This window comes from Prunus dulcis, chromosome 2, assembly GCF_902201215.1.
Source record: "Prunus dulcis chromosome 2, ALMONDv2, whole genome shotgun sequence".
Classification (NCBI taxonomy): Eukaryota; Viridiplantae; Streptophyta; class Magnoliopsida; order Rosales; family Rosaceae; genus Prunus; species Prunus dulcis.
Genome location: NC_047651.1, coordinates 16,175,602 through 16,201,193, shown reverse-complemented (window position 1 = coordinate 16,201,193; position 25,592 = coordinate 16,175,602). Strand labels below are relative to the sequence as shown.

The following is a 25,592-nucleotide window of genomic DNA, read 5'->3' as shown; positions in this document are numbered from 1 at the left end:
AAAACACAATGATGTATTTTTATTTTTGTTGAGTACAATCGATAGTCTATTTAGAGGGGAGGGAAGTTTTTCACACACACACAAAGAAGATGTCATTGGAATCGCAACTAGGACCTCTTGTCTGCAAATCAATGTTATTTTCTATTGGGTTAAACCCTGTACTTTAAGTAGAAAAAAGACAACACATTAAGAATAAATTATAAACTAACAAGTGTCTAGTGAGTTTTTTTTTTTCCCTCCAATTGGACCCCTTGCATCCCACATGGTGCTTTAACCTAAATTGTATTTGACACGGCACTAAAATGATTATTTCTTTTGATTGCATGCCACGTGTTATTTTTCATGCATATGCTTCACCAACAAAAAAATGAAAAGAAAAAGTGGTGAACATTCTCCTCGGCTGTCAAATGGTGAAAAAGAATGGTATTAAAATTTAATTATGTCTAAAACCCATTAATCCTCCTATTTTGGTATGTCTTTTCCCTATAGTTACAAAAGATTCAATATTTTTCTTTCCATTCCTCATTTTTTGCGATTTAAAAATATTTTCCGTACCGAGAAAGTGAAAGAAATTGGAAAAGCAAGCCCATTGGGTCATATTATTTTGATTTTTGACTGGGCAAGGCAACCAGACCTCCAGACCCACACACAAACTCTATTACCTGCGAAATCCACCATCTCTCTCGCGCCTAATTCGCCTTCTCTTTCTGAAACATCTCGCTCCTTTTCTCTGCAATTTTTTCCTTTTTCATTTTCTTTTCCAATTTTCTGGATTCTGTAATCGCTGCAACTTCATCGCCATTTTCCCGATCCTGTTTTCCAAGGTATTTAATTTAATTTCCTCCCTCGTTGACGCATTTTTTTCTTTCTAAATTTTAATTTTAATTTTGAATTTAATCACTGCTTGTGTTGTGTTTTTCAATATCAATCAATTGCCATTTCATTCTGATTTGTGCATTTTCTTTAGCTACGACAAGCTGGTATACACTCACACACAAATAGGTCAGTAGTCTGATGAACATGATCGATCCGCAGCATTCATGTAAAACCCACAATGCGCAGCGAGATCGATCTCCATTTCAATAGTTGGGAATAAGTAAATGTATATGTATATGAATACGCATGCATGAATATGTGAGTGTTTTGGTTCCTTTCTTGGATAGATCCGTGAAATCCTTGTAGTTTCTTTACTTTTTTGATTGAAACCTTCAATTCTGTTCTCTGCGTGAGTTAAAAGGGTAGTCTTTGTGAACCGATTTTTTGGCTTCCAAAAAGTGCAGGGAAATAAGGACTTGGAAATTTGGAGTAAATAGTCAGTAGCTAATGTCTTGTGGACTACCATGAAATTGGGTTTACTTTAAGTGAACCCAACTCGGAGCACTAAGCAATAGACTGCTAGAAGAGTTCCAAATAGAGATTGTTTCAAGTTCCAGCTAGAGAAGACTATGTGGCGTGCGATGAGAGCTGTTTTGTTTTAAATTTTTTTTTTTTGGAATGAATTTTGAAGATAACATAGGAATTTTTTATTTTATTTTGTATGATCTTACCTGTGGGAAGTGTTTTCAATTTATTGTAATATCCACAAATTTATTCTTTTGTGTGGATATTGAATAATTTTGTTGAATTTACTGGTATCCCACTAAATTTTAGCTTGAAAGTTATTGACTGCCAATTATTAGCTTTATTTCCATATTGAATAATTGTTTCACAGGGTTGACTGGAATGATATGGATGCCTCATTTATTTCCATTTTTTTTTTTTTAGGGAACTCGGTGTATATATGAATAATTTATAGAGCTGTATTATAATGGAAGAAGAAGAGGAGAGGAAGAAGGAATTTGAAAAAAATTCCAGGAAGGATTCAGATAATCATGAAGTGGGTGGTGATTTACAGGAAAATATTGATCCGTCTCATCAGGAAAATATGAAAAATACCGATGGTGATGTAGCTGATGTAGGACATGATAGCGTAACCTTGCAAGGGGTTGATTCTGCAACTACGGTTGTGGATGAAGACCAATTTGAGCAGGTTTCTTTGAAAGATCAAGATAAGATTGTTGGTGCATCTCAGGGTGGTTATGTGGACTCAAATCAGTCATCAAATTCAGATATCCCCAGAAATTCAGATACCACCAGACTATCATCTGGTCAGTTTGAAGATACCTCACAGACATTTACGGCAGAATTAAATTCTTCTGCAGTTGATGGAATGCAACATGATCAGTCTGCCTGGAGCCCAGGGCAGGACAGAAAATTTGGTCACAAGCCTTCTATGTCGTCTACTAGTTTTGATTCTTCTTTTTATGGGGATGCAGGTTATTCTCCTGCTGGTTCACCCCCAAAACCAAGGCCAAAACCTGCAATGCCAAATGTATCTCCGGAGTTATTGCATTTAGTAGATTCTGCCATCATGGGGAAGCCTGAAAGTTTAGACAAATTAAAGAATATTGTTAGTGGTGTGGAGAGTTTTGGAAGTGGGGAGGAAATGGACGGCATTGCATACTTGGTAGTTGATTCACTTATTGCGACAATGGGTGGAGTTGAAAGTTTTGAAGAAGATGAGGATAACAATCCTCCTAGTGTGATGCTGAACTCTCGGGCTGCCATTGTCTCAGGTGCGCTTATTCCTTCGCTACCTTGGGTTGGTGATAGTGATGTTATTATGTCCCCTCGGACACGAATGGTCAGGGGCTTACTTGCAATATTAAGGGCTTGTACAAGAAACAGAGCAATGTGCTCAATGGCTGGTTTATTAGGAGTTCTTTTAAGGTCAGCGGAGAAGATATTTGTGCATGATGTTGATTCGCCGCTGCAAATGAGATGGGACGGGGCTCCGTTATGTTACTGCATTCAATACTTAGCTGGGCATTCACTTAGTGTTATCGATATGCACAGATGGTTTCAAGTCATTACCAGAACACTTACTACTGTCTGGTCAACCCGCTTAATGATTGCACTGGAGAAGGCAATGGGTGGAAAGGAGTCAAGAGGACCAGCCTGTACTTTTGAGTTTGATGGTGAAAGTTCAGGTTTGCTTGGGCCAGGGGAGAGCCGTTGGCCATTTACCAATGGGTATGCATTTGCAACATGGATTTACATTGAATCATTTGCAGATACATTAAATGCAGCAACCGCTGCTGCAGCAATTGCAGCAGCTGCTGCTGCCAAATCGGGAAAATCGTCTGCCATGTCAGCTGCTGCTGCTGCCAGTGCACTTGCTGGTGAAGGCACAGCACACATGCCACGGCTGTTCAGTTTCTTATCTGCTGACAATCAGGGATTGGAGGCATACTTCCATGCACAGTTTTTGGTGGTTGAAAGTGGTAGTGGAAAGGGTAAGAAAGCTTCTTTACACTTTACTCATGCATTCAAGCCTCAGTGCTGGTACTTTATTGGGCTAGAGCATACTTGCAAGCAGGGGTTGCTTGGGAAAGCAGAGAGTGAATTAAGGCTGTATATTGATGGATCGTTGTATGAAACTCGACCCTTTGAGTTTCCTCGGATCTCTAAGCCGCTTGCATTTTGCTGCATTGGGACAAATCCTCCTCCTACAATGGCCGGTTTACAACGTCGTCGCCGTCAATGCCCTTTGTTTGCTGAGATGGGGCCTGTTTATATTTTTAAGGAACCAATTGGGCCAGAAAGGATGTCACGTTTGGCTTCTAGGGGAGGGGATGTGCTTCCTTCTTTTGGTCATGCGGCTGGGCTTCCATGGCTGGCAACAAATGTGCATGTGCAAAATATGGCAGTGGAAAGTTCACTTTTGGATGCAGAATTAGGAGGATGCATTCACCTTCTCTATCATCCCAGTTTGCTTAGCGGGAGATTTTGTCCAGATGCTTCTCCTAGTGGTGCAGCAGGTCAAGTCATTTCCGTTTTCATCAATATCTTACAATGAATAATAACCAAACAAAAGCTACATTAGATGTTGGATTGGTCATGTGCAGTAAAATAGGGGCAGAATGAGGAAATAAAATAGGGGCAAATAAAATACAAGAGTTTTAACTTCCTTTTGTTTGGATGAGAGAACTTAAAAAGATAGAACTTTAAAGGAAACAATTTTCCTGTATTTGTATGAGAAGAAAAAAAAGGAAGGAAAGGAAAGCATAGAACAGAAATTTACTATTTTTCCCTTAAGTTCAATATAGTTATTGACATTATTTTTGGCTGTAGGGACAAAATAGTAATTTAATAATTAAACCTTGTCTCTCCATTCTCTCTCAACTTCTGGAGAGTTTAGTTGGCCCATGGGAAAATCTTCTCCTCCCTTTTCTTTCTTTTCTACTTGCTTCCATAAAAGAGAAAACATTTTTCACCTCCACTTTTAATTCCTGTCTTTCTTTCCTCCCACTTCTGTCCTGCCAATTCCCAAACCCCCTGTAGATCTTTGTTTTTTAATTAAGTTGGGGGTTTAATGTTAAGGCCCAATATGCAGATGATTTTTGTAATGATGCCTCTTATTTATTTTATTTTAGTACCTTTGGTGGTTTTGGCCTTGTGCTTCATGGTTTGAGTACCTTGGTAGCGTGTACTTGTCTTTTCTTTATTCAGTTACCTATTACTGTTATTTCAGGCATGCTTCGAAGACCAGCTGAGGTTCTTGGGCAGGTACATATTGCTACACGAATGCGACCAGTGGCGGCATTGTGGGCCTTGGCCTATGGGGGTCCTATGTCTTTACTTCCTTTGGCAGTTAGCAGTGTGGATATAGATAGCCTGGAACCACGTCAAGGGAATCCTCCTTTGTCTTTGGCTACCACTGCTCTTGCTGCCCCAATATTCCGAACTATTTGCATGGCTATTCAACACCCTAGGAACAATGAAGAGTTCTGTCGTACTAGAGGGCCAGAGGTTCTATCAAGAATTTTAAACTATCTTTTGCAAACTTTGTCTTCACTTCATGCTGGAGAGAAAAATGGTGTGGGAGATGAGGAACTTGTTGCTGCCATTTTATCCCTATGTCAATCTCAGCAGAAGAATTATGCACTCAAGGTGCAGCTTTTCAGTACATTGCTATTGGACCTAAAAATTTGGAGCTTATGTAACTATGGGCTACAAAAGAAGCTTCTTTCATCACTTGCAGACATGGTTTTCACAGAGTCATCGGTAATGCGAGATGCTAATGCCATTCAGATGCTTCTTGACAGTTGCAGAAGATGCTATTGGACAATTCGCGAAAAGGATTCAGTGAATACTTTTTCTCTATCACTTAATGAGGCAAGACGTCCTGTTGGTGAAGTGAATGCTTTGGTTGATGAACTCTTGGTCATTATTGAACTTCTAGTAGGAGCAGCACCTCCTTCATTGGCTTCAGATGACGTTCGTTGTTTACTGGGGTTCATGGTTGACTGCCCACAACCCAATCAGGTAAAATTACTTTGCAAAAGATTGTTTTCCTAGATAGAATTTATATTATGGTGTGGCTACTTGCTCAGTACAGTTTATCTTCTCCCCTCCCCCCTCCCACTGCCCAATTCAATTGCATTATAACTTGGCAATTGTAATATTGGAGCGTCATATACAGGACCTACTGTATTATTCTCATTCTTATAAAATGTTGGATTTGTTAGCAGCTGTGAAGTGAGACTAGATTTTTTGAATTTTGTGCTTTTTCTAACTGACTTTTTTTCCGAGTAGTCTTTTATTGTATTTTCTCTTCTCTTTAGATTGTGGATTCCTTATCCAATCTTTGTAATTAGCTTTTCTACTTTTAATAAAATTCTGTTTCTCTTAAAAGAAAAAAAGAAAAAAAGAAATGCAGGACCTATTGTAATATGGCACACATACTCTTCTTTGCTTACTCTGATGAGTTGCACCCCTAGTATGAGTTAATGAAGCTCTTGTAAGACATAGTTGCTCTATCTACTGGCTTGTTCTTTCCTATATACTTTTGCAGGCCACCTCAAATCATCCATATGGATTAAGTAGGGCCTATGGTCAAACTGCCTAATCACCTGGCCTTTGTCTTGTGGCTTGGATGTGCACACCATATGATTCATACCTTACTACTGCATTGGCATTAATTTTTTTTTGGTTTGACGTTTGAACACTGTACTAATCTTACAGGTTTATGAGACTTAAACACACTGCCTTACTATTTTTCTGTTCTTGTTTTCCAAATTCTTAGAAATATCTTTTCAAAAAGAATTTCAAAATTCTTAGAAATATGCAAGAAAGCTCACTCAATTAAAATGGATGGTTGAGAACATGATAACCAAGGTGTTTTCTTATTTTTATTTTTGTTTGACAACCCTTTTTCTATTTTGCGAAGGAAAGAGGACAGAAACCTTTAGACTTGGGCTCTTAGCGTCTTACCAAAAAAGATAACCAAGTCCTTTCTTTTGCCTCATTCAGCAATTTTCCTAAATTTGTAAACCGTGTTAGTACATTGTGAAGAAGTTTTTCTTTTTCCTGAATATTTCTGAGGAACTTAAGGGTCCTGCAACTATATGCTTCATGGAATATTTTCTGCATGAATCTTGACTTCTCACTTTAAGTTTAGAATAATTTATTTTTTGAATAGAAACGATTATATTGATAAACAAGAGGATAAGAGCAATCCTCAAGCAAACTACAGACAGACTTAAACCACACTCCTAAGAGACAAGAAACTTTAAGTTTAGAATAATTAAGAAAAATACTAGGGCCTTTTGGATGTATAATGATTAATAGTTAATGTTGATATATGGCTCTAAAAAGTGTTCTTCTTCCAGGTTGCAAGGGTATTGCATCTGATTTACAGGTTGGTGGTACAGCCAAATGCGTCAAGAGCTCAGACGTTTGCAGAGGCATTTATAGATTGTGGTGGTATAGAGACCCTTCTTGTTTTGCTGCAACGAGAAGCCAAAGCTGGTGACTATAGTATTCCAGAATCCATGACCAAGAATGATGAAATTTTGTCAGTCCAAGGACCTGAGCCAGATAGTGGCACAGTGGTATCTGAAAAAGTTCAGGATGATGAATCATCAGAGGGAAAGGAATTTAATTTGCATGAGGAAGTTGGTGAATCTCAAACCCCTGAAGCTAGCAGTCCTGTTGCCGTTTCCCCTGATTTGAAAATAGGAAGAATGGCTTCTGCTTCAGAAAGTGCTTTTACAAAGAATCTTGGTGGTATAGATCTATCAATTAGTGCTGACAATGCAAGGAATAATGTTTACAATATCGATAAAAGTGATGGGGTGGTTGTTGGAATCATCGGGCTTCTAGGTGCTTTAGTTGCATCAGGGTATTTGAAATTTGGTTCACGTGCTCCCTCGGATATGGCAAACAGCCTTATAGGTAGTGCACTCAATGATGGAGGTGGTACCATGTTTGAAGATAAAGTTTGCCTTTTACTTTTTGCTTTACAAAAGGCTTTCCAAGCAGCACCAAACAGGCTTTTGACCAGCAATGTGTATACAGCATTGTTGGGTGCGTCGGTAAGACATACTTATTCTTCCGTGCTCATATGTTGTGATGGGTTTGTTTATTAAGGACAATTTTGTTCCTTCAAAAGAAGGGACTCCTCGTCATTTGGTTTGTTTTAATCTTGAATATGCTTTGTGTTCCTTTTTTATCAAAAGCACCTTCATTGGTGCTAAAATCCACTTAAAAGTGATTTTGAAGGGGTGGATTAGTTTCATTTAATAATTTTGTGCTTTCTAAAATGGTCAACATTTTAAACATGTAAACGTGTTTTTGTTTTATCTTTAGATCAATGCCTCGTCGACTGATGATGGGTTGAACTTCTACGATTCTGGTCATCAATTTGAACATTTGCAACTTCTTTTGGTTCTTCTGCGTTCACTTCCATACGCACCTAAGGCTTTGCAAAGCCGAGCGCTACAGGTATCGCTTTTTATTTTTCCCAACCTGCTGTGTGTCTATCTATTATATGTGAATTTGTTGAATGAAATTAATGTGGGAATTGGAATAAACAAAAATGCCTTTTTAGATGCAATTGTTAATGAAGTGGCAAGAGCCATTGTATATTGTAATAATTTTAGAAATGTCTTCAAGGGTGTTCCCTTGTTTAGCTGAAGTCCTCTAAGGTGTAGGCCTTTTTGCTGAGGCATCTCTTGCATAAAATGTGTGCCAGACAGTGCATACACTCCTTTACATGGTTGCAGTTGAATCTGGGCAAGTCAGCATCAGTTACTGACTGTTGAACAGTTAACACAGTAGTGGCAATGTCTATTGAGAGACACTGTGTCCCTGACTCGAGGTTTTTAAGGGAGCCCCTTGAGGGTAGACTGGGTTTTGTATTTTTTTATATAAAGAGAAAATGTGCTGAAAAGCAATGAAATTGCGAAGAACAGAAAAAGTGGACAAGGGGACTATTTCAGAAAAGTCAAAATGAAAACAAATCAAAGACTCAGCTGAAACAAGAAGACCCTCACAAATGCGCAGAACTAACAACTAGCAGCTTGCCAGTATAGTCAAATGTTTGAGAACTAAACTCTGTGAATACAGATGCCAATAGTGCTAACCAAAGCCAAATTTTTCCCATAACCCCTCAACCTCTACACCAACATAATCTTCAGAAACTGTTTTGCTTCTCTTCATCCTAACAGTTCACAGCCAGAACCATACAACCCCACATGACTTTGGTCTTCGTACCCTTGCACACCATTTTATGGCTCTTGCAGAGAAAGGAAAAGCAATCCTTTCGGATGACCCAACTTAAGTCAAAGACTCAACGTCACAGGGTAATGAAGGAAAATATGAACAACTGGTTTCAAATTCTTCTTACACAAAATACACCGTCGGGGGGATTAGCAGGTATTTTGTCTCCTTTAAACCATATCACAAGTATTCACCTTTCTGTGAGCCATTAGCCATGACAGAATCTTCACCTTGGGGGGAGTTCTAGATAACCAAAGCAAACCATGGGGATTGAAGGAAGACTCTGAGCCAGAATTACTCAGGTAACAGTAATAACACTTGTTGGAGTGACTCCCCGTGGTATCTAGGCCCCATTTTCTTGAATTAATCCTGGAAGAGTGGATACAGACATTTTCAAGTAGAGACAACAAAGAAGCTATTTCTGACACCTCAGACTCATTCAAGTTTCTCCTAAAACTGGGTAGTTGGTCCGTACTTAAACCCCCACTGCAACTTATTGCTGATTGTACAAAGGGGAAGACCTTTGCATTAATGAAGTTGAGCTGTGCATGAATAGGTGTCTCTAATCGCACGATGCCGAAGTATTTGAATGTTATAGGGAGTCTCTGGCTGGATGCTTACAATTTCTCCCATATTCATTGTTAGTACTCAGTTGCTGAGACTATTATACATTTTGGGAGTTTTGCTGAATACTTAGGATTGATTGTTCTAATTGTATGAGGTTTTATTTATTGCATTATGACTTTGATGTTTGTGGTTCAGAAATTTTGTATGTTAACCTTTTTCAACTCTTTTCATATATTTTGGAATGTAAAAGCTCAAGTATGAAAAAGCTTATCCCTCAAGGCAATGCCTTGCCTCATGGGTAGTGAAGCACCTCACATATTGCCTTCGCCTCTGGAATCATTGAATGTTGGTTGAAACAGCTTAACTTTGTGAAGCATAAGAATTTTCTGCTTCTCAAATTTAGTGTAGTAAGAGGCTATGACTAAAGGGCAAGAATTGTTCACACATGAAGTATTTCTTGCTTATATGGGTTTTGTTGTTGAATCCTCCTTGATGTTCTGTTTCCTATTCTAAGATGCTTCTTTCTATATGATTTCAGGATCTTCTGTTTTTGGCTTGCAGTCATTCAGAAAATAGAAGCAGTCTGACACAAATGGAGGAATGGCCGGAATGGCTTCTTGAGGTTCTTATCTCTAGCTATGAGGTAACGTCTTTTAACATTATTCTAAAATATCACTTATGAGTTGTGTTAGGCATTGCAATTAAAAGTGTGATATATACCACCAGCCTCTATGGTCAGTGGTTCATCTCTTCCTTTATTAAAGGGGAATTGTTGGGTTGAAGCCATGAAGGAATGTGATGTAGGAAGAGGGAGCACTATCCCTCGCTTTGTTAGCCAGCCCAAACAACTGGAATGTTTGCAATATGACATTTAGTTCGAGTAAGAGGGTTTTATGTTTCAGTGGCATGGGATCTTATCTGTTTTAATTGATTGGGACTTGAGAGCAACCCTAACTCCATGTTCGCAATATTGCATTACCTGTTTTTACAGATGGATGCAGACAAACATTCTGATTCTTCAAACTCAGGAGATATAGAGGACCTCATACATAACTTCCTGATTATCATGTTGGAGCATTCAATGCGTCAAAAAGATGGCTGGAAGGTTAGATTTATGTGTGTATATATATACTTTCTCATCAGTTAACCTGGTTGTCCTTTTATGATTATGGCTTCTGTATATGTTGATTTTTGGTAACCTGAGTATATCTTTTAGGTTTTTGCGCATTGTATTGTATCCTAATCATGCTCTTATATTCCTCAGTTTGCCATAGTTTCTTGTGCTTGTCTGCCTATACTCAGCTTTTGATTCAAGGTTTATTTGGAGTGGAGTTTTTAACCATCCCTGTATAATAGATCTGTACCTTGGAAAAATGTTGAAATGAAATATTGATTTGCATGATGGAAAAGAAAAAAAATATTATTGATTTGTATGATGGAATTTTGGTGATTTCAAGCTAAGAGAAGATGATTTTTCATAAAGCTAGCAAGCACATTGATGATCTGGTTAATCCACCTACTTGCATGTATGAAATTAATATATTGCAACTCAGGCGAAAAGAAGTAATATGCTGCGAAAATGAAGTAGAGATATGAAATTACATACCTGAAATGGAAATATATGAACTCAAATAACCTCAACTAAAGAGGGCTACCTACAATTTGTTCTTAAAAAAAGAGGGCTACATATGTCCATTTTCCCAGATTACTTGGGGCCCTCTACATAAATATTTTTCTGCTTCTTGACCATGTATAAAATGTTTTATCAGCTATCTCCTAAGTTCATATCCATCTCTCTTGACTACTCTTTTCTCTTTAAGAACTCACTCTATTTCAGTGATCCATGAATCCTTTCTTGGGTCTTTGTTGCATGCTGTCACACTTCTAAGACAGTTCTAACTAGAAGGCTTATTCGGAGTGGGTGATTCCTGAAGGGTGTTTTGAGTTCCTTAGTATCAAGTTGGTGGTTTCGGGGAGGGGGAAGAGAGCTCGAATTCTACGAGATTGTCTAGTTCATGCTATCTTCTGGAATATTTGGATGGAGTGCAATTGAAGAATTTTTCAGGACATATAGGAGTAAGGGTTGAGGAATTATGGGATAGAGTTAAATTTTGGGCATCTCTTTGGGCATCGGTTTCGGGGCAGTTCAAGGATTATCATTATTCTATCATCATGAGAGATATGGTGGCAGTCTTAAGATGTTTTTACATAAGTTGTTTTCTAATTACAGATTTATTTTCGGGCTTAGTAGGTTAGTTGTTTTTTATTTTAGGTATTCTGGTGCTTAATGAGTCCGAATTCCTTTTGTTGTATGATCGAGGATAATTTCTCCTCATGATTATCAATACAAATGTTTCTATTAAAAAAAAAAACAATTGAGCTCACTGAATTATTTACTGGTCTTTGCCAGATAGAAATGTGGTTATCCAACCTTTTGAACTTTGCTAATTTAGATATTAATGGATCATATGTATGTGTGCCTATTTAAGAGTTCTGATCTTTCTCTATATCCTGCCTGTATATATATCAATGTATGCGAAGTTTGGTGGTGCTGTTTAGAATAAGTTATTCTCTAGTTAATCAGTTCCATTCATATTGTTATCGCTTCCCTTCTACAGGATATTGAAGCTACAATTCATTGTGCAGAGTGGCTTTGTATTGTTGGTGGATCAAACACTGGAGAGCAACGGGTTAGGTATTGTTTTACATCTCTGGCTAACTCTGGGAAGTTTCCCAATGTGAATATGGATGATTTGTCAAGTCATGAAATAAATCTTTCAACTGCTGCTGTACTTTTCTCCAAACTGGATAACATGATTTTCTGTCTTCAAATGGTTTTGTGGTATCAAGGAGTGAAATCTTATTTGTGTAAGTTGGATTCAGATTATGTTTGACCTGGTCCAAAACTGCCCTGTTACTTGTCCTACGTGTAATGCTATGTGATTTTTTTTAAAAAGAAACTTTTTTTAGAGATACTAATTTGAATGCTCGTCAACATAACATGATTTTGTGAGGTCTCTGCTTGGAAAGTTTACCTGTTTGCATTTACGAATATTTGTTCTGTGCTGCAATTATTGCCAATCTTCTACACCATGTTTTTCTATGACTTATTGCTTCAAAGCTTCTTTGTTTTTCCTAGGGTAACCTATGTTTTATCTGTTGGTAATTTGAACAATATTTTGATGGCGGTACTTTTTGTCCATATTGACTGGAATTTGATAACAAAGTGGGAAGAAGGCAAAGGTTTAATGGAGCTGTTGTGTGTTAACTTAGCAGTCTTTTGGTGGTTTGGTAGGAAGGGAACGTTTAATTTTTGAAAGTGGACTATTTATTGGGCAATGCCAGATAGTTTGCTTGATTTGGGTGTTGGTTTCTTCTGAGTTCAGAGACTGTCCTTTCTTCGTTCTCATCTTAGATTGGGAAGTAGCTATCTATTAGGATTTTGACTTTTGATTGACATTTTGTTGCCTGGTTGTTCTGCTGGCTTTATTTTTTCAAGGTTTTCACAGCTTGCCCTGTTTGAGTGCTTTTCAGCTTACTGTACTATTGGTTCACTTTAATAAAAATAATTATTAACAGTTGGTGCTTTTTGTTCATCTTGGAATCCTAATGGTTTATTGATTACCTAAATTGGTTAATGTGCTTCATTTTTGGAAGACGTGAAGAATCGTTGCCCATTTTTAAAAGGAGGCTTTTAGGTGGTTTGCTGGACTTTGCCGCTAGAGAGCTCCAGGTTCAGGTAACCTTTGTATTTTATCCTGTTACCTTTTGCATCTTTTTTGGAGTCTGAAACCTCTCTCCTACTCTCTCTCACGGTGTTATCCTTGTTTACTTCCCATTTGGCACTTTTAGTTAATGCCTTGTAAGAGAAGAACTATATGATACTTTTGATTTTGAAAGTTGACTAATTAAAAAAAAAGAAATAATCTTTTCTTTTACCACAGACTCAAGTTATTGCTGCAGCAGCTGCTAATGTGGCATCAGAGGGTTTATCACCAAATGATTCTAAGGCAGAAGCAGAGAATGCCGCTCAGCTTTCTGTAGCTTTGGTAGAGAATGCAATTGTGATACTAATGCTTGTCGAGGATCATTTACGGTTACAGAGCAAACTAGCTTGTGCTTCACGCGCTGCAGATAGTTCTCCATCACCCCTTTCTCTTGTGTCTCCCATGAATAACAACTTAAATTCGCTGAATACAGTTGGTGGAGATTCGTTCGGAGCTTTGGGTGATCGCAAGTCGTTATCTAGTGAATCTGGGCTTCCTCTTGATGTATGTCAACAGCATATGCACAAAACACATGAGCAAATGTTCACAATCTTACAGTTATTTGTTTCTAATATGATTCGTATCTTATATATTCCATTTAGTTGTGTATCTTATATATGATTCGTATCTTAATATTATGTTTCCTTTATCTCGGTTCTGATATTCATACTCGTAGCAACTGTCCCTCTCATACCTTTTGGTTTAATGTGAATTTTCTATTATTTTCTTTCCGCTGCATATTCTTAGTTAATATCTTATATTCTTGGTTACTATTCCTTTTTCTTTGCTAATTAGGCCATTTTATCAAAATTAAATTCTGTATTTCTTGTCTTATGTTCTTTTTTCTTATACAATAACATGTTTATTCATGGGGCTTACGCTTGTAAGTTTTTGATCAGCTTCTTGCGTCAATGGCTGATGCGAATGGTCAAATATCTGCAGCAGTGATGGAACGTCTTACTGCTGCTGCAGCAGCTGAGCCGTATGGTTCTGTTTCCTGTGCTTTTGTATCGTATGGAAGCTGTGCCATGGATTTAGCTGTGGGGTGGAAGTATAGGAGCCGATTGTGGTATGGTGTTGGCCTTCCTTCAACCTCAGCTGCCTTTGGTGGTGGTGGCAGTGGTTGGGAATCTTGGAAGTCTGCACTGGAGAAGGATGCAAACGGAAACTGGATTGAGCTTCCTTTGGTGAAAAAGTCTGTGGCAATGCTCCAAGCTTTGCTATTGGATGATTCGGGACTTGGCGGTGGACTTGGCATAGGTGGTGGATCAGGGACTGGAATGGGAGGGATGGCAGCACTCTACCAGTTATTGGACAGTGACCAACCATTCTTATGCATGCTTCGAATGGCTCTTCTTTCAATGAGGGAAGAAGATGATGGTGAACAGAGTCTGCTCATGAGGAATGTAAGTATAGAAGATGGGAAATCAGAAGGGAGGCAACCACGCTCAGCGTTGTTGTGGAGGTGATTTCATATCCATGATGATTCTGAATACATTAGTTTATTCCTTGTGTGCATGTTTGTCAAAATTGAGCGTTACAACTAATTCATATTAATGATTCACAGTGTGCTTTCACCTGTTCTAAACATGGCGATTTCTGATTCCAAGAGACAGAGAGTCTTGGTTGCTTCCTGTGTTCTTTATTCTGAGGTTGGTTTCCTTTTCAGTGTTATGGTGAATTGGTTATACTCGTATAAATAAATAAAAATGGTAAATTGGTGTACCTTTTACCTGTTAGCTATACTCTTATCAATTGTTAACATTCAAAGACTTTTAGACTGTATCTCAGAGTCTTGATATTTCTTCCCTTCCACGCACTCCTTGAAAATTTGGTATTATGGTTGCCTTGTTTACCGGTTATTATTTCTTGTTGAAATGTCATTGTTGCCTTGTTTCTTGCAGTTATATCATGCTGTTGGCAGGGATAAAAAGCCTCTCCGTAAACAGTACCTTGAGGCCATTGTACCACCATTTGTTGCTGTTTTGAGGAGGTGGCGGCCACTTTTGGCTGGAATTCATGAACTTGCAACTGGTGACGGTTTGAATCCTCTTATGGTTGAAGACCGTGCATTGGCTGCTGATGCCCTACCAATAGAGGTTGCCTTCTTTATTAATCTATTTATGTTCTCTGTAGAATTAATGAATTTTTCATGCACTTAGATCTTTAGTTGTTGGAATAGAAAGTTGTGGGGGCGGGGTGGTTAGTTTCGCTCTTGCATTATTGCAACTTCTCTCTTGCATACTTTAATGTGTCTCTTTGTGTAAGTTATTGCAACCATGTGGATGTCTCTCTGTGCCTCCTTGTTGCACCTGTGAATGTATAAAGCTGAAGCTATCTTCTTCTCCCTGGAGTCTATTGTCTTCAAATCTATTTCTTCACCATTTTGAGACATTTTGACCATATTTTTTTCAGGCTGCTCTTGCTATGATCTCTCCAGCTTGGGCTGCTGCTTTTGCATCACCACCTGCTGCAATGGCACTGGCAATGATAGCTGCTGGTGCCTCTGGTGCAGAAACTCCAGCTCCTACCACAAATTCTCAGCTTAGGCGTGACTCCTCATTACTTGAGCGGAAAACTGCTAAGCTTCACACATTTTCGAGCTTTCAAAAACCTTTGGAGCAGCCTAACAAATTACCGGGTCTACCCAAGGACAAAGCTGCTGCAAAAGCTGCTGCCTTGGCTGCAGCCCGTGATCTTGAACGTAATGCCAAAATTGGTTCTGGGAGGGGTCTCAGTGCTGTGGCAATGGCCACATCTGCACAGCGGAGAAGCACTGGTGACATGGAGCGTGTGAAGAGATGGAATGTTTCTGAAGCAATGGGGGTTGCCTGGATGGAATGTTTGCAGCCAGTCGATACAAAATCTGTCTATGGAAAAGATTTTAATGCTTTATCCTACAAATTTATTGCTGTTCTTGTTGCAAGTTTTGCTTTAGCAAGAAACATTCAACGATCTGAGGTTTCACCTGTACTTTTGTCCTCCTATATTTTAATACACATTGAGGTTGGATATCTGATATTTTCTTTTCTTGCTCTCCAGGTTGACAGACGTTCTCAAGTTGATCTAATAACTCGTCACCGTTTGGGCAACGGAGTTCGTGCATGGCGCAAACTGATGCATTGCTTGATTGAGATGAAGTGTCTTTTTGGGCCATCTGGAGACCAATTATGCAAGCCTGCACCTGTATGTTTTGAGATAACTAGTTCTGTTTTACTGGATTTTTCAAATTTTGCTACATTAATTCAAGTTTCTTGTGGGGCAACAATGGTGTCTGGTTTTATGCCTGGTTATATTCTCGACAATGCATGCTTTTATATTTAGCATCATCTTTGTTGCTCTTATAACTTAACACTATTTTGTATCTTTTGTGCTATTTTTTTTTTTGTTTTTTTTTTGTTTGGTATCTAAAAATATATTTTCTAAAGACATAGTAAATGTTCCGTAGGTTTTTTGGAAGCTAGACTTTATGGAAAGTTCTTCTCGGATGAGACGATGTATAAGAAGGAATTACAAAGGTTCTGATCATTTTGGTGCTGCTGCCAATTATGAGGATCATAATAAGATGAAAGAACAAGAAAATGTGATACATTCCTCAAATGCTCCGATTCTAGCAGCAGAAGCAATAGCCATGGAAGCAGTAAATGAAGACGATGAACAAGGGGAGATTGATAATTTGGAGGGAAGAGCCTCTAGTGTAGAAGAAAGTGGGGAGAATCAGCCACATCCATCTGAAACAGCCGGGCAAAGCCCGCAGGTACCTATGGAATTTGGTGATCCACATGTTGCTTGTGAACCAGACATGGGCGAAAGTTCATCAGCAGTTGCGCCTGGATACGTTCCGAGTGAACTTGATGAAAGAATCGTTCTTGAACTTCCTTCATCGATGGTTCGACCGTTGAGGGTCATACGCGGAACTTTTCAGGCAAGTCTACAAGGCTATGCTCTGACATCGTTTCTTATACATTCAGTGTCTGTTTGTTGTCATATTTGGTTCTTATATATCAGAATTAGTTACTGAATTTTTATTCTTTTTCCTGAACTGAAACTTGTGTAATGATATATGCTAATTAGTTTTGGATTCTATGTCTTCTTTCAGGTAACAAGTAGAAGAATAAATTTTATAGTTGATAACAGTGAGCCCAATGGGGCAGACATACTAGATTGCACCGAAATGAGAGACCAAGAAAAAGATCGCAGCTGGTTGATGTCTTCCCTTCATCAAATATATAGCCGAAGGTGATCCCATAGTAGATTTACATCGTTATTAATGTAATATAAAATGACATAAATGAAAATACTCATATCTCTCTTTTTTCTTTTCTTTGTATATACTTTGTTCAATAACCTACTTTTGTCACAGATATCTCCTAAGACGAAGTGCTCTGGAGCTGTTTTTGGTTGATCGTTCAAACTTCTTCTTTGATTTTGGGGTAGCTATATTGCAAGATTTCAGATTTTGCCTTTTGTTTTTTCTTTCATCATTGGAGGCATTTTTATCGTTTCTAACACTTATCATCCACCTGCTAACCAACCCATGTTGTTGTGTTTTTCTCCTCCCAACTTTTATTTCCTTAGAGTACTGAAGGACGGAGAAATGCATACCGAGCTATTGTTCAAGCACGGCCTCCTCATTTGAATAACATATATCTAGCAACTCAGGTTTTCACCACTTTTCCTTGTCTGAGGTGGAGTTTACTTGCCGGTTTGTGTTTGTGTGTCTAGCTTAGTAACCACATTACAACTGTTTAATAATTCCATTGATCGTGTGTACCATATGCGTACATCTGTTGCAAAATTTTGATTGGTCACCTGTTGGATTAACTTATTGAGTGGTATAAACCGACCAAGTTCTATAATTAGGCTAATTTCATTTTGGTATATAAAAGAAAATCCAGTATTACAAAATTTGAAATGTTCTGATTTCTGACTTTCCCTGTATCTGCTAACACATACGGAATAAAAAAGTCTGTGGGTTCCACACTACAATATTAATACCTGAAAAAAAGAGGAATTGGATTGATTATGGGGGAGCAGTTGATCTCATACCCATTCCTTCTCTCTCTTATTCCTAACTTCCCCAATTCATGACTTCCCAGTCTAAGTAAATAAACATGCCATAAGAGTTAAAACTAAAACACCCAAAATAATCAAAAGTTACTCACAATTAGGAGGACAAAATGGTAAGTTTGACTTTTCAAAAATAAAAAATGGACTGACTTGTGACCTAAAACTTCTATAACATAAACCACTATTGAGTAGACAGAGAAAAAAATATAGGATCATTGCATTTCCTAAGTTCAAAAATATGTTGTGATGTAAACTATTATTTGATTGTGTGTGTGTGTACTTGTGGTTGTGAAATTAAGAAATTATACTTTTGGTGTATGTGGAGTTTTCCAAACTTGAATAGCACTTTTTTAGAACTTAAATTAGGTATTGTAGAGACCTGAACAAATTTATGTCTTCGTACTTATCCCAAAAAAAAAAAAAAACTGTCTTCTTAGGAATTGATATTTTATGCTTGGTGTATGCGGAGGCTTTCTAAGTTGGATAGTACTAATACAAGACTTAATTCCTTATTCTGTGTTATTACATTTTAGAACTGATGAATTGATTTGTTATTGTAGAGACCCGAACAACTTCTAAAGAGAACTCAGCTTATGGAGCGTTGGGCTAGGTGGGAGGTAGGAATTCTGATTGAAGTTCTAGTTCATTAACAGTTTTTTTTTTCTTTCTTCCTAATCTTCTTTTTTCCATTTTTTTTTCTTTACAAACATAAATATGGGAAATATATGGAAAATCTAACCAGTAAAATTACAACCATTTTGCAGATCAGCAATTTTGAATACCTAATGCAGCTCAATACACTGGCTGGGCGTAGTTATAATGACATCACTCAGGTGGAATTTTGTGGATAGTTTTGTATTATATGTGAATTAATACTGTTTATATGCAGTTCACATTTCTTTTTATTTCTTTCAGTATCCTGTTTTTCCTTGGATCCTTTCTGATTACAGTTCAAAGAGGTTGGATCTTGCTGACCCTTCTTCATATCGAGATCTTTCAAAGGTGGTATCATTGAAATACTGCATCCATTTGTTTAGATTTGCTCACCCTGATGTTAATGAGCGTTTTATGTACCACACAGCCTGTTGGTGCATTGAGTGCTGATCGATTGAAAAAATTTCAAGAGAGATATTCCAGCTTTGAGGACCCAGTCATACCCAAATTCCATTATGGTTCTCATTATTCTAGCGCTGGAACAGTAGGTTCTTTCCCATTTGTCTTTCAGTTTTCATATTTTGTCATGTATGCTAACTACGCGTTTGTTGTGCTCATAATTATTGTTGAGGCACTTATTAGATGATTCTTTAAAAGATAAATAAAGAGACTATCGTTCAAATGTATATATCATATATTTAACATGTCTGAATACATATTTCTTTGCTTTTTTTAATAAATATTTTGCGTTTTAATTTCGTGTTTACCAATCCCATTTTGTCATCGGGCATAGTTCACTTGGGGAAAGAAGATGTTGATGCATGTTTATGCATGCTTATGATATTGTTGACTACATCCTCTGTGATATGCCCTCATATGACTATTTGTTTTATTTTATTTTCACCTTCTGTTATAACATTATTGGTTTCTGGTGGGACCTACTAAAAAGTAACTGCTTTGCTTCCTATCGAAAGAAAAAAGGGTAAAAGAATAATTGACCTTTCCTGATGATAGATGCTGCAGAAGTCAGCCTTTGTGGAACCTAGTGCTTGTGCATCCTGAAGATTAAATCCGGAACCCTTTTTAGATGCTAAAGTACTCAAATTCCCTTTATAGGGCTCATCCTAAGTTGTGGCTAGTCAATAAATAAATGCTAATTTGTAGAGGGGATGTTGTGGAAGAGCAGTGGGCATCTGTTTATGCAATTGTAACTCTTGATAGTATTTTATAGATTGGTAGGCATCTGTTTCCTAGAATGTTGGGAGCAGAGTGATTAGAAGGATTAGGAATGTTTAGCTGTAGTAATATATTTTGTATCACTGTGGTGGAACTCCTTGCCCACTGAGGTGTACTTTTTAGTTTTGTTAATAAAATGTTCCTTTACTCTCAGAGAAAAACAGATGCTAATTTACATGACATTACCTAACCTGGTACACAGGACTATCTACTCTTTTGAAGAAAGCCCTTCAATGCAATTTTGACATCATATTATTATGTTATTGGGTAATATGGAAGCCAATATGTGATACTCTTTTTAGCTAGATGAATTAGATTGGTGAGATAATTCTTCTCCATGATTTCTGGTGTTTTATTTATTTATTTATTATTTTATTACAGGTGCTATATTATCTTGTTAGAGTTGAACCGTTTACAACTCTGTCAATACAACTGCAAGGTGGAAAATTCGATCATGCAGATCGAATGTTTTCAGATATTCCAGGTACTTGGAATGGAGTCATTGAGGACATGAGTGATGTGAAGGAATTGGTATGGTCTCACCATTTTCGTAAAAGCTTCATTTTATCTAATAATATGCAAAGATTTTTTTTTATTTCATTTACACAATGATTGCTTGCAGGGGCTAATAAGACAATATTTTGGTTATTAATTCATTTATATATCTTAGGTTCCTGAGTTATTCTACCTCCCTGAGATGTTAACCAATGAAAATTCAATCGATTTTGGTACTACACAAACAGGTGGACAACTTGGTAGGTTCGAGTACACTGTACTAGTGGAACTAGTTGATTGTTGTCAACTAAACTGAGTTTGATTGTTCTGCTTTTCTACTTACATGTCAGATTCTGTCAAACTTCCACCTTGGGCTGAAAACCCAATTGATTTCATCCATAAGCATCGGAAGGCTCTTGAAAGTGAGCATGTATCTGCACATTTGCATGAATGGATTGATCTCATATTCGGGTAGGTTTCTGTTTGGAGATTTATTTTTACCAAAATTATTTATAAATTATTTGTTTTCTTCACCTTGTTTAGTTTTGCCTTTTTTGTCATCTTTTATAAGTTGGTGACAACTCTAGAATTTGTCTGTATATATCAACTTTGAGAGTTTTCTTTTTGAAACTGTTATTTTCATTAATGAATTGGAATATTCAGGTATAAGCAACGTGGCAAAGAAGCTATATTGGCAAATAATGTCTTCTTTTACATTACCTATGAAGGGACTGTTGATATTGATAAGATCTCAGACCCAGTAAGTCTAGTTTCCTTTGGCATCTGTTTGATTTTATCCATAATTGGTTGATTCATAATTTCCTTTTCCCTCAATCTGCCAAAACAGGTACAACAGCGTGCAACACAGGACCAGATTGCATACTTTGGGCAAACACCATCCCAACTGCTTACGATTCCTCACTTGAAGAAGCTGCCGTTGGCAGATGTTCTTCATTTGCAGGTAACTTTATCTTGTGAAAAACAAGAAACTTAACTGAATAATACGTCTGTCACTGTATAAGACATTTTGGATAACTGATACGGATTTTATTTTTTTATGAAAATATTTCTGGTATTGGATTATCATGCATTACGTGTAGATTTCCTTTATATGAAACATTTTCGTGATTGATTTTTGGATGTCAGACTATCTTTCGAAACCCAAAAGAAGTTAAACCATATGCTGTTCCTGCTCCTGAGCGCTGCAATCTTCCTGCAGCAGCCATTCATGCTTCGTCAGATGCTATCATTATTGCTAATATAAATGCACCAGCAGCAAATGTTGCAGAGCACAAGTGGCAGCCAAACACACCCGATGGCCAGGGTATGCCTTTCCTCTTTCAACATGGAAAGGCTACAGCAAGCTCCACTGGTGGAACGTTTATCCGTATGTTCAAAGGGCCAGCTGGATCTGGTTCTGATGAATGGCATTTTCCCCAAGCGCTGGCATTTGCTACATCTGGAATTACAAGCTCAGCTATAGTATCCATAACATGTGATAAAGAAATAATCACCGGTATTGTTCACTTCCTTACCTCAGTTTCCTCTGCTTTGTTCTATTATGTAAAAAATATTTTGTTAATGTTTGATAATATTTATGTTTTTGGTTTTTAGTTTTTTTTTGTCTCCTTTTCAAAATTAAAGAGGGAAAATATGTCCCAAAGGCTAGAGGATTTGTTGTAGATCTCAGTCATGATAAATAATGAGAGAGAATATATAAAACTAAAACTGTTCTAAAAAAATTTGGTTTTCTAGTTTATATTTTATGAATCATTCTCTATACATTTTCTCATCCCTCCCTCACATCTATCATCTCTCTTCTCACTATTCTCTCATTTTTCCTTCTCTAATTTAAAATAAAAACCAAAATCGAAAATGTTACCAAATAGGTGATTAGCAATTTAGAGTAAGATTAAAGCAGTAAAATGATGGAAGTACAAGAGAAATTAATAGGAAACCTTATCATAACTTTGTGTTAATAGGAAACTTTGACTGTGGAACAATTTTCTTCTGGGTATTTGCATTTTATTATGACAACATTATTCCTCCATTTATGCATCATTTTAAAATGTTTTATGTATAACTGCAGGTGGTAGAGCCTTTGCCATTCAATAAATGTGTGAATTTCTTTTTTAATATAGTCAATAGTCTGTTTGATGTTGGAGAATATGAGGGCACTTACTTGAAGACGCGACTAAGGAAATTTGGAATTTTCCCTTCTCATTTGTGTGCTCGTGTGTTTTTTAAATTGACAGTTATTCAACCTATGCAGTATGTAAAAAGTTGTCAGTGTTCCTAAGAATAAAAATGATAAACCAGTATTAAGTGTTTACCTCATTTTGTTTATTCAGAAAATATCTTGTGATACTATTTGGCTCGTAACTAGCTGGGCATGTATTATATCTTGTTTTAACTGTCTCATATCATTTTTAAATAAATTGGAATCTGAGTGCTAGTTTCTGGCTTGTAACTAGGTGGGCATGTGGATAGCAGTATCAAGATAATATCATCAGATGGAGCAAAAACATTAGAGACAGCCTTTGGCCATTGTGCTCCAGTGACTTGCCTTGGACTTTCACCTGATAGCAACTACCTTGTGACGGGATCCCGAGACACCACTGTTTTACTTTGGAGAATACATAGGGCATTTACCTCTCGCTCTAGTAGTGTATCAGAGCCTTCCGGTGGGACAGATATACCGCGCACAACCAGTGGTAGTAATTTATCACACATATTAGCAGACAAAAGCAGGAGGCGTCGTATTGAAGGTCCCATACATGTTCTTCGAGGCCACCAGAGGGAAATACTCTGTTGTTGTGTCAGCTCAGATCTTGGCATTGTCGTTTCATGCTCCGATTCATCAGATGTTCTCTTGCACTCTATAAGAAGAGGTCGGTTGATCAGAAGGCTACCTGGTGTGGAGGCGCATGCTGTCTGCCTATCATCTGAGGGAATTGTATTGACTTGGAATAAAACACTCAATACTCTGAATACCTTTACTCTTAATGGGGTTCTGATTGGCAGAGCTCAGATACCTTTCTCTGGTAGCATCAGTTGTATGGAAATTTCTGTTGATGGATGGAGTGCTTTGATTGGAATAAACTCATCTATGGAAATTGATAGAGGCAGCTGGGATTTGAAACTGAATAACACAGAATTTGGGGATCTTAACCAGGAGCCAGATAAAACTGACGAAAACAACAGATTGGACGTTACATTGCCTTCAATTTGCTTTCTGGATCTTCATACACTAAAGGTATGAGAAATGCAAATTAGGGTGCTTTTCCTTCTAGGTTAGCCATATGTTTTTTTTTTTGACTTTTTTGTTGGTTAAATTTCCTACGTTGGAACAATCTTACTTGTTTGACAATTGGGGATCTTGCTTTCCACATCCTAAAAAATTCTGCAATAGGGGCTTTCATTCGTTCTTGTCTTTTCTGATGTGTCTTCCCGGGTTGGATCATACCCATTTGATGTAATGCATGTCTGGTTTCGTAAGTGAACTGGTTCCTATCTTGTTAACAAGCCTGTGGTACTTTCCGCTGCAGGTTTTTCATGTATTGAAGTTGGGAGAAGGACAGGATATCATATCTCTAGCACAAAATGCAGATAACACAAACCTTTTGGTGTCAACTGCAGATAAACAGTTGATAATTTTCACGGATCCTGCTGTAAGTCAAAAATTTGTGTTCCTCATTTAATTTTTATTAGAGTTGATTTTGTGATTTTATCCAACTTGATACTGGGGTTCCAGTCTGGTTGGAGGAACCTCCTCTGACTTTAATGTGTGTAATAATTATAAAATTCACTTTCCTATAACATTGTAAATCTGCTGCTTATTGCTTGCAGTTGAGCTTGAAAGTGGTGGATCACATGCTCAAGCTTGGTTGGGAAGGCGATGGGCTAAGTCCCCTCATTAAATCATAGTTTTAGGACATGCTGGAAAAGGATACAGAAATACCCAAAATACCCAATACAAGTTACCACCAAGGCAAGAATTGCAAGGGCATGCCAGCGGCACCCCCTGTTTGTTAATCGAGCCAATTCATTCAGTTTTGAGCTGTGTTTTGAGTGTAACATATGTGTATTAGGTAAGCAGAAGAACCCTATCTTTATACCTAGAGTTACAGGTTATTAGAGTTGCTGCGAGGGTTTTTTTGACTCAATTCGGTTGTAAGTATGTACATTGACGATGAGTTCAAGTCTATCGGGGCCTCGAGCTGTTCATTTTTGTCCATTGATTTTTTATATATTAATTTTAGTGAATGAAAATATAGAAGCTATTCATTCTTGTAAAGTACTGGATTTGGCTGCCAGGACTGTTCATTAAGAGCGATTGATTGAAACTTGGTTTCCTTGTGCCAAACTGAACTGAATCAGTCGAAATTTCCACTGGAAGTAGTTGTTACGTTATTATGGTTTACAATTTGTCTGCATTTTTATCCCAACCCCAAATTTGAGTTATTATTTTGTCTACTTAAGATGATACCAGACTTTTTCAGACCCAAAAAAATAAAATAAAAAAGGTGATACAGGATGTCCTCTATGTAACAAATTGACAAAATCAATCTTAAAGTTACAAATTGTTGCGTTGTCTTCACTATCCGTTTGACCGCACGACACTGGTGAGCCTAATTTCTGTTCACAATGGATGCTAATTGATGCTATGCAAAAACAGGTGTCTTCTTCTGCCCACATCAGTAAAATTGGAAGAACTCAACTAACTGAGTTATATCCATTAGCATTGTCCACATATATTAGTTTCCTTTATTTAAAAAGTCTCAACCTTTTAAGATATAAAGAGTTGAAAAATTGCCTATATTACACATCATCAATTTAGTGTAAATGTAAGTGAAAATAAGGCCACCCACTTTAAAAAAATAGTGGTTAGTTTCAGTATAGTGTAACAGTCCGTAACTTGCTAAGTTTTAAAAGAAAGTTTTTGGGTGACTGATACTAATTAAATTACATGAGTGCTAATTGTAATCGACACTCTTAAAATTTTAGGTAAATTCACACTAAAAGTATGGTACGCAGATTACAATTTTTTTTCTTGCTCTATAAAACTACCTAAGAGCAAGTTTGGAGTTGTTCTTTTTTTATTTTTCTTGAAAAATAAATTAATAAATTAAGGCTAAAATTAGGACTTGGGATTAGAGAGTATTTTGGTGAATATTCATGAAAGATAAGCTGAGATTT

At 37.4% G+C, this 25,592-nt stretch overlaps 1 protein-coding gene across 3 annotated transcripts; it reads left to right on the top strand.

Moving 5' to 3' along the window:
• Positions 1 to 589: 589 nt before the first annotated feature.
• On the top strand, positions 590 to 24,807 carry LOC117617076 (BEACH domain-containing protein C2). 3 transcript variants are annotated; one of them, XM_034346324.1, is made up of 32 exons: positions 605 to 824; positions 1,765 to 3,860; positions 4,574 to 5,367; positions 6,714 to 7,418; positions 7,693 to 7,827; positions 9,710 to 9,814; positions 10,163 to 10,276; positions 11,790 to 11,866; positions 12,829 to 12,910; positions 13,116 to 13,442; positions 13,838 to 14,403; positions 14,506 to 14,590; positions 14,843 to 15,037; positions 15,354 to 15,899; positions 15,981 to 16,124; positions 16,387 to 16,863; positions 17,038 to 17,177; positions 17,302 to 17,371; positions 17,517 to 17,600; positions 18,569 to 18,625; positions 18,773 to 18,841; positions 18,924 to 19,010; positions 19,090 to 19,206; positions 20,280 to 20,429; positions 20,569 to 20,653; positions 20,744 to 20,864; positions 21,057 to 21,153; positions 21,241 to 21,354; positions 21,540 to 21,909; positions 22,868 to 23,649; positions 23,942 to 24,064; positions 24,243 to 24,807. In XM_034346324.1, the coding sequence occupies exons 2-32, from the start codon at positions 1,808 to 1,810 to the stop codon at positions 24,318 to 24,320; spliced, it is 8,949 nt and encodes a 2,982-aa protein (XP_034202215.1). In that variant the 5' UTR covers positions 605 to 824; positions 1,765 to 1,807; the 3' UTR covers positions 24,321 to 24,807. The 3 variants fall into 3 exon arrangements, 2 of the variants coding, with proteins under 2 accessions (XP_034202215.1, XP_034202216.1); XR_004584276.1 differs by lacking the exon at positions 20,569 to 20,653 and having other exon boundaries at positions 590 to 824; XM_034346325.1 differs by lacking the exons at positions 18,924 to 19,010; positions 19,090 to 19,206.
• The last annotated feature ends 785 nt before the right edge of the window (positions 24,808 to 25,592 follow it).

Excerpts from the sequence above, each read along its gene's own strand:
- LOC117617076 (XM_034346324.1), top strand. The coding sequence starts at position 1,808 with ATGGAAGAAGAAGAGGAGAGGAAGAAGGAATTTGAAAAAAATTCCAGG. Across the intron at positions 17,372-17,516 it reads ACTTCTTCTTTGATTTTGGG|AGTACTGAAGGACGGAGAAA; the intron begins GTAGCTATATTG and ends TTATTTCCTTAG. Across the intron at positions 19,011-19,089 it reads CATATCGAGATCTTTCAAAG|CCTGTTGGTGCATTGAGTGC; the intron begins GTGGTATCATTG and ends TGTACCACACAG.